General features: G+C 48.9%; 1 protein-coding gene across 1 annotated transcript in view; it reads right to left on the reverse strand.

The window, feature by feature from the left end:
- Positions 1-12,203, reverse strand: part of FBXO10 (F-box protein 10) — a 124,761-nt gene that overhangs the window by 71,107 nt on the left and 41,451 nt on the right. The window contains exons 3-4 of the mRNA XM_038769919.1: positions 10,463-11,053; positions 5,558-6,406 (exon numbers count right to left, since the gene is read on the reverse strand). Coding sequence (XP_038625847.1) covers positions 5,558-6,406; positions 10,463-11,047 — 1,434 coding nt within the window. The 5' untranslated portion in view covers positions 11,048-11,053. The remainder of the gene's footprint in view (positions 1-5,557; positions 6,407-10,462; positions 11,054-12,203) is intronic.

Raw genomic sequence — 12,203 nt, forward strand, 5'->3', positions numbered from 1 at the left:
GGTGCCCAAAATGTCTTGAGCCGGCCCTGACCCAGGTCCTTTCTAAAGACAAAGCCCCGGAGCGAGTCACTGAAGCACCTGGTCACTGTTCTTCAGCTCAGTTTATTTAATTAGATGAAACCATGTTCTAAGGGAACACAATTTAATAGCCCCAAAGGGCTCAGGAGTCTATCTGTTTCCAATTTCTACTTGGTTTTGGCAGTATACAGGGTTCAGATTCTCCCCCCAACTCAGATTCTCCCCTTCTCCCAGATTTGGGCCTAGGGAGAAAAGAGCACGGAGAAGGGAGAATGTGTTATACGCACCTGGGATCCCTACAGGCGAGCAATCATGTCAGCCCTTCCTGAGACCACTGGAAGAGTGTCAGAGCAGTTTGGAAGGCGGAAACTCCATGTGAAAACAAAAATATAAGTCTGTTTCAAAGAGGCATCACACAAATGATCCACAAATACTCAAATGTGCAGATTGACATTTTCTACTCCTTCAGGCCCCTCTGGCAAGTTCCTGCTACCTCCTTTTCTGATTCTGAGCACAAGGAGGAATTTCTGTTCAAAATGCAGTTATTTATGGCATTGAGACAGACCTCCGGGGTGACTTCAACCCAAAATGTTTAGCGGCTGGAGAGCATGCCCAAGTATCTTGTAAACCCATCAGGGATTCTGACTGATCTAAAGCCTTCGGCCCCAGACAGAGTGGCAGGACAGCCTCCAAAGAGGAATCACGGCTGAATCAGAGACGAGGTACCTGACCTAAGCGTAGCAGGGTCTGCAACTTATCGATAAGGCAAAAGGGAGCCAGAGTTTATAGAAAACTTCAAAGAATCCATCCATTACACAATGCTCCTGGGGGGGGAGAATATGTCCTTGGAGCTGCACTGTGACATAGCCTAATCCTTATTCCATTTGTTCGCAATTAAAATCAAGCTAGTGAAGTAGAACCTGAACAGGAATTACTTCTCGCTAATGCTAGATACCGGCATGATCTAGAAGAGCCAATGAAGGGCGCTTGATACTAACTCCAGTTCTGGGTAAAGCAGCTCAACAGCTCACATGGGAAATGGATTACATCAAGAGCTTTTGGAACTCTTTGGCAAATTACTCTCCTTCTCTTGCTCTGTCATTCTGGCAACGAAGGGGGAGAGCTTGAGATTTCATAGGCCACCCTAAGTGATAAGTGATTATTATGATGAGTGATGATGATGATGAAGGGGAGGAGGAGGAGAATGAAGTACTGTACTGATTAATGGCTGGGCTGCTCCAGGGAAGAGGAAAAAAAGGAGAGAGTGGGCTGTCGGCCATTATCGTGCTACGACCCCGGATAACCTCCCAAGTAGGGAACCAGTAACAGCCTTCAACGGCTGCAGAAGGGTCTATCAAATCCACCATCAACTGGCAGAAAAATGACATTTCAACAAGTCAGGGGCTTTCCATTTTTTTCTACCAAGGAACTCAATGGCATCTCACATTTTCTCAGAGTCCCCTTTCAATCTTTTTCTATATTTCACCTGGCCCTTTAAGTGCCTTCTCTGAGGACTGAGGCAAGATGTGACTGAGATACAGAGGAGTGAAGAACTTAAAGTCCCACTTGAGAAAACTCAGATTTAAGTTCCTTTAAGTCTGTAAGAAGGATTTTCATTAAAACAACAACAACAACAGTCTATCATATTCATTTCTTTTTAAAATGGGCTTACTCAGCCCTTGTTTAAAATGTCTCTATGATTGAATTAATGGCACTGGTTTAAACCCCAGAAGATTCGCCTGCTGAGAAAAGGCTTCCAGACTAGAAAAGACCTGAGTTCTTTCTTCAACCCACATCATGTTACACAAACTATGGCAAGTCAGCTTATGAAATGAAGCAACTGTGGTCATTTCTTCATTCACATTTTATAAGCTTTTACTGTATCTCTAGGCAAACAGCTACAACTATTCTAGTCGCATAAATCATTTCACACACAACCCATATAGAGATCAAGGGAATATATGAGGAAGATGGAGATATATATATATCTCCATCTTCCTCATATATATATATCTGAGGAGCCAAGCAGATTTAGGGGGCCAAAGAGAAAAAGGAGGGAAAATGCGAAGAAAAATAGCCAGCAAGAAAATTGGACATCAATTAAAAACCCTGATGATATTGGTCTCTTCTGCTACTCACAGAATGCTCTTTAAGTGTCTGTGAATCGGAGCCACTCAAGCACCAAACATACAAATACTTGAAACAATAAAGGTACGTCTTGTGGTCTGTCTGATATGTGCTCCAAGGCCTGTTTTCTTATCTGGCCAAGTACATAATAATAATGATGGTATTTGTTAAGCGCTTACTATCTGCAAAGCACTGTTCTAAGCGCTGGGGGAGATACAAGGTGATCAGGTTGTCCCACATGGGGCTCACAGTCTTAATCCTCATTTTACAGATGAGGTCACTGAGGCTCAGAGAAGTTAAGTGACTTGCCCAAGGTCACACAGGAGACATGTGGAGGAGCCGGGATTCAAACCCATGACCTCGGACTCCAAAGCCCATGCTCTTTCCACTGAGCCACATTCATCCTGTTTCCCTTCAGTTGCTAGGATAAGGTAAAAGATGCTCCTATAGGCCTGAAACCAGGGACTTTCTGGTAGCAAGTGGAGAAAAGAAGGGTCTGAGGTGGGAAAGTTGATCCTTAAGTGTCACACCCATGCTGTAAGATGCTTCATTTGCTTATGTCATTCTGGGATAATGCGTGCTCACTGCCAGAACTAAGTGCAATAAGCTGAAAATTCTTAACAGCAAGCTAATGTCTTGTTTTCTCCCATCTTGAGGGGTTTTTTTTTTTTTTTTTATTCTTTCCACTAAAGGAAAGAAGATTTGTGAATTAATGGCTTGGGACAAATGGATGAGGGCCACAGTGATAAAAATGCAGATGTAATTGCACCTGAGAAGAGCTGCTATATAAATGAATGGCAAACGACTCCTCCTTAATATTAATCCCCCTGCATAACTGAGCCAGTCACTTGAATAGCAGCCTTGTGCTGCATGGCCAATACTCTATTTCACGCCACTCTCCTTGAGGCTTATCACTCAGACACTGAAGTTTTCAAGGTGCTGATCAAACTTGACTCAAGCCTGACTCAAAGAACCAATCTTGGGGAAACTACAGTCTGACCAATGGTTAAAGACAGTTTTCTTTTTTGATCTGGGCAAGGTTCCAATGACAGCATGGTGAACTTCACTTCCCGACAAAGAACCTTGGGCTTGGCGGTCCACGTCAGCAGTCCATGCCCGCCTGCTATTATGATAAGTCTTGTTCCCCTTCCCACAGTTCTTTGAAGGCTCCTTATGACTTCCTGTCCCCCTTCCCACACTCTCAAACCTGCCCTCCACCCCCACCCCCGTGCCTTTTTTTCCCCCCACTTTGTCTCTGTAGGGACAAAAAAACAGATAGGGATAGCACGGGGAAAAGGCAATCTCCTCCCCAATCTGGTCCACCCCATCCCTACAGCTTGGGCAGCCTCGGGAGGCAGGGGTTGTGAGCAGGGAAGGGGCAGGGAGTGGCAGCGTAGAAGTTAAAAAAGAAAGCCACAGAGGCTGGATACCAGTGTGAGGCAAGGATGGGACGGAGAGCCCAAGCCAACTGCATGGGCACGGAGAGAAAATGGTCCGGAGGGAGGGGGAAAGGGGAGGAGGTAAGGAAGCCTTGGAGAGCTCTCAAGAAGTCAAAGAGAGGGCAGGGTGAGGGGTGGAGTGGGCCTTACCGTTTGACAGAACGGAACAGCGTGTCCAATATGCTCTGTCGGGAAGTGAAGCAAATTTCACTGTACTGTTGCATAAGCCTTGTCAAAGGTTACCAACTCACGTAGCGAGCTTCTTTTCCTATGTAGCTTTGAGGCTATTCTTGTTGGAAGGCAAGACGACGAGAGAGATAAAATGGCCCTAGGACATTTATCTGTTGAAAATGAACCGATCGATGTTAGGGTGATGAGAATTAACAATTACCATCGAGATCCAATTCTGAACTCGGAGAGGCAAATGGTAATACCGCAAAATCACTGGAAAATTCAATTGTCCGTGAATTAACCGTGAGTTGCTAACGGCCCGATAGCTGGAGGTGGGAGCCCAGATCCAATGTAGGGGGCTGTCCTGATTGGCTGTGTAAGGGGTGAAACGGAGATACTGGTCGAGATCAGTACCGCTCCCTCGGGAGAGGGGATCGGATAAGAGACCCGTACACTGGAATGGAGTGGGTTACACCATGAGAGTCCATCCATCCAGCCGTCTGAGCCATTCATTCACAAATCCTCTTTACTGCAGCCGGCATGAAAGTGGCTGCTCCGTTCATTCAATCGTATTTATTGAGCGCTTACTGGGTGCAGAGCACTGTAGTAAGCGCTTATTAGATCCAATAGATTACCACCTCATAGATTCCACAAAGGGGAATGGGGAAAGGGGAGAGAAGAAGGGGGGGAGGCACAAGAGAGAGAGGTTAATGTAGACGGTGAAAAGGGGTGGCGGGGGGGAAGAAAACAGAGAAAAGGAGGAAAGAGGAGGCCAAAGACCAATCCAGGACCCAATCTGCCCGCTGCACAACTCTTTTTTAAAGCTAAAACTGAGCAAGGAGAGACGAGCAAGCGGAGACAAAATGGGAAAGCCCAGGCCTGAGGAGGGCCAGAAAAGCCCTGTGCTCGCTCAATCTGGGTTCTGCAACCTAAACTGGCAGGATTTTTTTTTTTAAGGCTCCTCTGAGACTGTCCTGGGGGGCTCCAACCTGCTCTGATCCGGAGTAACTCCAGAAGCTGCAGTCTGCTCAACTCTGCTCCAAGAACTGATTGGAGTCCAAGCTGACACCACCTTAGAAGGGAAGGGGGGAACCGGGAGGAAGGGTCAGATCTCCCAAGGTCAGTCTTGGAGCAGAGCAGACCTAGAACGGGTTGAAAACCTTCTGTCCTAAGCTTGCCCCTGGGGCAGCTCCAGAGGCAGGGCAGGAGGCCTTGCTTAGAGCATCAGAAATGCACTTTTCTGGCTCCCCGAACGGTCTACATGGAGATGGGGGATGGACACCGTGACACTGTGGATATTATCGGATACCCGTGGCCAGTTATTTCCAGGACCGGTCTATACTACTTCCTGGCACGTTCTTCAGAGCCGACAGAAAAAGGGCCTGTTGTGAGCCAGAGAGAGTAGAACGGAGGGGTAGATGATGAGTGTGAAACCTAGTGGACAAAAAGGGAGGCAAGCAGAGCTAATGCCAGTGAAAAAGAAAGGACATTAACAAGCCTAGCAATACAGTCACACTCCTGCTCCTTGAGAGCAGGAGTGGCCCCTACTAATTCTCTTGTACTCTCTCAAGAGCTCCGTTCGGCGCTCCGAACCCAACGGGAGCTCAACCGACACTACTGATCGACAGGAGACGCCGACTACCCTCGGGCGGTACCTCCTACATCTCTGACTCTCCGGGATATTAGCAATGCATCCGGAAAGGTAGACGAACAATGAGACTAGGCTCAGAAAACTCTTCTGCATCAGCCTAAGTGATTCAACTTCCGTTGAGGATTTGCATTTTATCCGCCTCTCACAGCACCTTGCTATTCTGTATGCACCGGACTGCATAGGTCAAGTCCCTGAAGATGCTTGCTTCTATCTTGGCTTGGCCCTGGGAGCAGACGAAGACTCCCCCCTTCCCGTCCCTGAAAAGGCACTTCTGGATGAGGCATCCTTGCAGGGAACTGGCAAGGGACTGGGCTTCCTTATCCCTCTGCAATTCCTGCTGCAGAGTTTTCAACTGCAGGTCACTCTGGAGGGCAAGCAGCCCGTTGGTTTGCGGCCGATACAGGAGGGACTTGGCCAGCATGTAACTCAGACCGTGAGCTTGGTAGGAGGACACCTCACACACTGTCTGGTCATCGTCCTCATTCTCACTGCTAGCGCTCAGTTCGTCGTCGCTGCGGTCTGAGGTCCCCCTTTCCCCATCCTCGAGGTTCCCAATGGCCTCGCTTTGCTCCTCCTCCCTGGCCTTCTCACACGGCTCCGGGGATTTTGAAGTCGGAAGGAAACCGCTTTGGCCTTCCCCGATGACAATCTCACAGGTCCTCAGGTTTCCAGTGGGTGGGAGTGCCAGGACTTCCCTGCCTGAGGTGTCACAAAACGCCGAGCCTTGTGTATCGAACAACACAGAGCGGGACTTGGCCAGTCCCATCAGGTGCTTACAGGCCCAGTTCCTGTCGGTGGACGGATGCCCCTCAACTGTCACCGAGGCAACTTCGCTCCCAACGAACTCGCAGTTTTCAAGGACACCCAGGGCCACTCTGTGGAAACTGATGCAGGCTTGATTAAAGGTGCAAAATTTAACCTGGCAGGTCCCCGGGGCATGAATCTGTAGCTGTCCGTTCTCGAAGTTGCAGTTATCGAACTGGACGTGGCCTGATGATGTCTGGAAAAGAAAAGGGGGAAAATTAGGAAAGTGTAAAGTTAAGGCAATCGGAGAGCCTTGCTTTTCCCATCTTTCCTTTGAAAAGGATGCTTCCCTCTGAGAAGAGAGCAAGGCATCATCATCATCATCGCTGGTATTTACTGAGTTCCTACTGGGTTGCAGAGCACTGTACTAAGCGCTTGGAAGAGTACAATAAAACAGAGTAGGTAGACACGTTCCCTCCCCACAACAAGCCATACACTCCTCAGTTGCTAGTAACTACCTTGATAGCTCCCAAGTACCAACTCTCTTCCAATTTTGGCACCTCTGCCTGGTCTAGATAATTCTCCTCAAAAAAATACCGACTATCAATTGGTTACTCCCCTGTTTATGATTCTCACACATAAAAAATGGATTATTATTATTCCTGGGTTCTAATCCCAGCTCTGACCTTTGCCTGTTGGGTGACCTCAGGCAAGTCACCTAACTGCTCTGTGCTTCACTTTCCTCATCTGTAAAATGGGGAGGAAATCCCCGTTCTCCCTTACTTAGACTGTGAGTCCCACGGTGCAAATACGGCTGGAATAAATCAGTACATCGGAAGCTGCGAATATACCTAGTGTTCACAGCTGGCAGGATGGTGGCAATTAAAACCCTACTGATCACAGAGGGAAAGTCGTAAATTTCAACCTTCTACTAAATAAACCGACGACATACAGAGGCTCAGTTCTAAGAACCAGATGTTAACTTTGGGACAAAGAAAATTTGATACAAACTCACTCAATAAACAAGTACAAGTATTGATAACAGGTTTCTATGACCTTACAGGCTAAGCAGATGGGGTTTTTTTTTAGGGCAATTGAACAGTTTTAATAATAATAATAATAATAATAATAATTTTGGTATTTGCTAAGCGCTTACTATGTGCAAAGCACTGTTCTAAGCCCTGGGGAGGATACAAGGTGATCGGGTTGTCCCAATCTTAATCCCCATTTTACAGATGAGGGAACTGAGGCCCAGAGAAGTGAAGTGACTTGCCCAAAGTCACACAGCTGACAAGCGGCGGAGGCGGGATTTGAACCCATGACCTGACTCCCAAGCCCAAGCTCTTTCCACTGGGCCACGCTGCTTCTCTGCCGCTGCTTTTCCTATAACACTGTTGCAGTGACATTATTGAAGAACTCCCCATGCTGAAGCAGCATGGCCTAGTGGAAATACCACCAGTCTGGGAGTCAGAGGCCTTGGGTTCTAATCCCGACTCTGCCACTAGCCTGCCGTATGACCTTGGGCAAGTCACTTACCTTCTCTGGACCTCAGTTTCCTCACCTGTAAAATGGGAATTCACTCCCTGTTCTCCCTCCAATTTAGACTGTGAGCCTGAAGATAAACAGGGACCGTGTCCAAACCTAATGATCTTGTGTCTATCCCAGCACTTAGAACAGTGCTTGACACAGAGTAAGCGCTTAGCAAATACCATTATTACTGCTTTTATGGAAAACTTGTGTTGTACGCCCGCCTCGAGTGGCGTGCATGCACACAACTATTTCTTCTGACATCTCACCATGCTCTCTCCAGACAGGCATGGTCAGAAGAATGTTCCCTAATTCTCCAGCAGCATATTTTATCCAAAACGCACAGTGAAAATGAAGGGTAAGGAAGAACTGACTGTTCTGTAATACAAATGATGTTACCGGTGTTTAAACTGATAAAGCAGACTGATCCCATCAATACATGAACTTTTCTCTCATTCGATCTTGGGGAGGTCTATTTCCATCAAGAAAAAGGTAGTGAACTCACCAGTGCCCGCCTCATTCCTACGAGTTAAAACTTTCCCAACCTCATCTACCACTCTCAGTGAAAATTTAGCTTACGTCTGCGGCAGGTGATTCTCATCCCATTATTTTAATGGTGCTTAAGCGCTTACTCTGTGCCAGACACCGTACTATGCTCCGGGGTAATACGCAAGCTAGTCAGCTTGGACACAATCCATGTCCGGGGCTCACCATCTTAATTCCCATTATACAGATGGGGTGACTGAGGCACAGGGAATTAAAGTGACTTGCCCCAGGTCACACAGCAGACGAGTGGTGGAGTTGGGATTAGGATCCAGGTCTTTCTGTCTTCCAGGCGTCTACTCTACCTACTGGGCCACGCTGCCAGCTGATTTGTGAAGGGGCTTACCAAATCAGGTGGCTTGCTAGCAGACTAATGAACAGGGTTTGGCACTCCTGACTGCCGCTGAGGACAGAAGGACTGGTTCAAGTAGAAAAATTAAGCATTCCTCCTGAATGGTCCAGCGCAACACACACCATTAGAAGCAGCGTGGCTCAGTGGCAAGAGTCCGGGCTTTGGAGTCAGAGGTCATGGGTTCAAATCCTGGCTCCGCCAATTATCAGCTGTGTGACTTTGGGCAAGGCACTTCACTTCTCTGTGCCTCAGTTCCCTCATCTGGAAAATGGGGATTAAGACTGTGAGCCCCCCGTGGGACAACCTGATCACCTTGTAACCTCCCCAGCGCTTAGAACAGTGCTTTGCACACAGTAAGCGCTTAGTAAATGCCATTATTATTAGTAGTAGTAGTAGTACCATGACCACCCACAGCTCTTCATTCATCAGGAGCGTGTGCTAATACCAGGGGACATGGAAGAGGCTCAGTGAAATGTGGCTCTCCTCACATTGGTTTTGTCCACATGGCTCAAGCATCACTGATGCCCCATGCGTGTGAGACACTATACTTTCTACTAAATATTTCTTCCTCCTCAAGATGTAATAATAATAATAATGATGGCATTTATTAAACGCTTACTATGTGCAAAGCACCACTGTAAGATGTGCCCCACCTTTGGCAGGTCCACCCACAGAAAGACTGCTACAGCCTCCAACAAAACCAATTTTGTTTCCCATAGTTCTCCTTTATTCACGGTCAGCCCGTTCCCCCTCCCCAGCCCCATGATCCATTTGCATTCTCGTAGCCCTCCTTTAGTTCGGGCCGTTTCCCCACTCCTCAAGAACCTTCAGTAGTTGCCCATTAACCTCAGCATCAGACAGAAACTCCTTACCGTCGGCTATAGAGCACTCAGTCACCTTGCCCCCTCCTATCTCACCTTGCTACCCAACCCTCACACTTCGTTCCCCTAAGGCAAACCTACTCACTGTACCCAAATCTCTTCTACCTCATCGCCTATTGCTTGCCCACATCCTGCCACTGGCTTGGAACACCCTCCCTCTTCTTATCCGACAAAACACTCTCCCTGCTTCGAAGCCTTACTGAAGGCGCATCTCCTCCAAGAGGCCTTCCCTCACTAAGCCCTCCTTTCCTCCTCTCCCACTCCCTTCTGCGTTGCCTTAACTTGCTCCCTTTATTCACCCCCCTCCTCCCAGCCCCACGGCACTTACGTACACATCTGTAATTTTATTTATATTCATGCCTGTCCCCCCTCTAGACTGTAAGCTCGTTGTGGGCAGGGACTGTGTCTGTGATATTGCTGTACCGTACTCTCCCAAGAGCTTAATACAGTGTGCTACACACAGTAAGCGCTCAATAAATACAACTGACCGACTCCTTTATGACCAGCCACCTCGCTTATTTGCATTTGGAGCCAGAGAAGCGGTAGGATCGGCTCTGGGAAGGGAGGCTGGGGAGGATGAGCCAGGAATATCATGATACTACGAATACTATAACAGCCACGAGTTTGCTTCCTCTCTACTCCACCCTTCCCAAGGGTCGGTCAGTCAATCGCATTCACTGAGCGCTTACTGTGTGAAGAGCACTGTTCTAAGCGCTTGGGAGAGTACAATATAACAATACACCAGACACATTCCCTGACCGCAACCAGCTCACAGTCTAGAGGATATGCTCCGACAGACAGACTGGAACATCACTGCCTCTTTGTTCTCCGGATCAAGGCAGCCGCCGAGCAGTGTAGCAAGGAGAGGGGCAGCAGCAGGACGATGGGGTAGGAAGAGTCCAGACAAAGGACAGCCTAGCCCCAAAGACAGGGAGACCCGGCTGCTAACCGGGGCAGTTCCGGAGACGGTAAGCGGGGCTCGCCTTTCTCCCGGAGAATCCACACCCACCTTATACACGACGGGGGTGAACCACGCTGGCATGAAGACGAGATTGCACAGCCGAGTGGTCGGGCAGTGCTGATCAATGCAAACCAGCAGGGCCACGTCGCCAAGCTTTCCGTGGCCCACGATATCCACGGGCACCTTCAGGATGATTTCGCTCTGCTCTTCGTACACTCCCGGGAGCAGCTTAATCCTATCGTAAATGCCGGCCGAAGCCAAGGCGCTACGGAGGCTATCAAACTCACAGCCAGGCCCAACCCAGAGAACCCGCCGGTCCTTTTTCCTCCTGAATAAGTACAAACAGTTGGCGGACTCTACGTCCTGAGCGTTTTTGGTCCACGTCTTGGAGGCCACGTAGTGCTGCTTGAAGGCTTCTCTCCAGGACTGGGGCTCCACATCTGGCCGGTTGGGCCAGTTGGGATGTCGACACTCAATACAGCCCAAGCACAGTTGCCGCCACCTCGTGTTATCTAGGCTGAGGATGAGCTCGTACCAGGCCCGGCACACTAGGCTGCAGCGGCCCAGGTCAGGAAGACATAAGTAGGCTAAGATCAGGCGCCACAGTTCCAGTGGGAGGCCACTGATCTCCATAGTTACCTGGGAAACAGGGAACACAGACACCAAGGTTAAGCACGGAGTGAGAGAGAACGGCCAGGTGAGATCGGGCAACGCTTGCCAAGCGAGACGTCACTGCGCCGGGAGGCTAGAAGACCTAACGGGATGGACACCGGGCAGCAGCCTCGCCTGGCGGAGAGCGCCCCGGGCCTGGGTTCTAATTCCGGCTCTATCACTTGCCTGCCCCACGAGCAGGTCATTTCACTTCTCCGTTCCTCAGTCGCCTCGTCCGTTCTCCCTCCACCTTAGACTATGAGTCTCACGTGGGGAAGGGACTGCGGCCGACCTGATTATCGGGTGCAGTCAGCCTGTCGATTGCATTTATTGGGCTCTTATTGTGTGCAGAGAACTGTACTACGCACTTGGGAGAGTACAATATAAAACAATACCTACCCCGACGTTTTAGTACGGTGCTTGGCACGTAGTAAGTGCTTAACAGATACCACGATTATTATTACTGGAAGTTAGAAGATTTGGGTCTGTTCCCTGCTAGGCCACTGCCTCACACCCGTTATCTATAAAAGGCAGAAGGAAATGTGTGTGGTGTTAAAAAAAAAAAACGTCCATGTGAATCCCTACGGGCGTTTCAACAACCCGACTATTCTCAGCCAATTTTATGTGTGATCTCACTACACGTGGGTGGGCGCATTCTGTTCTCTCACTTGCCAGAGATGTCTTGCCTCGGGACATCGCGTAATGTAGTCTGGTCACCGGGGCTCTGTCCTGGCCTGGAAGGCCTGATTGGAATCCGAACTAGTGGACAGTGATATCCACGGCCCTCAGGCCCAATCCCTCGACCGTCCTTGCTCCATGGCTGCTCCCTTGACTCAGGAAGTGAGAGGGGTGTGTAGGTGTGGGAGGACTTGCCATCTGAAAGAAGGGGAAGAACACCAGGGCAAGACTCCACGGTGGCCGGCTAAAGTGGGCCCCTCAGATACATAGGTGGAAGTCAATCGCTCCATCAGTGGGATTTATTGAGCGTTTATTGTGTGCAGAGCACTGTATAAGCGCTTGGGAGAGTACAACACAATAGAGTCGGTAGGAATGTTCCCTGCCCACAACGGGCTTATGGTCTACAGGGGGAGAGAGTAACAAAAATATATTACGGATTTTTACAGAAGTGCTGTGGGGC

Source organism: Tachyglossus aculeatus, chromosome X4, assembly GCF_015852505.1.
Source record: "Tachyglossus aculeatus isolate mTacAcu1 chromosome X4, mTacAcu1.pri, whole genome shotgun sequence".
Lineage (NCBI taxonomy): Eukaryota > Metazoa > Chordata > Mammalia > Monotremata > Tachyglossidae > Tachyglossus > Tachyglossus aculeatus.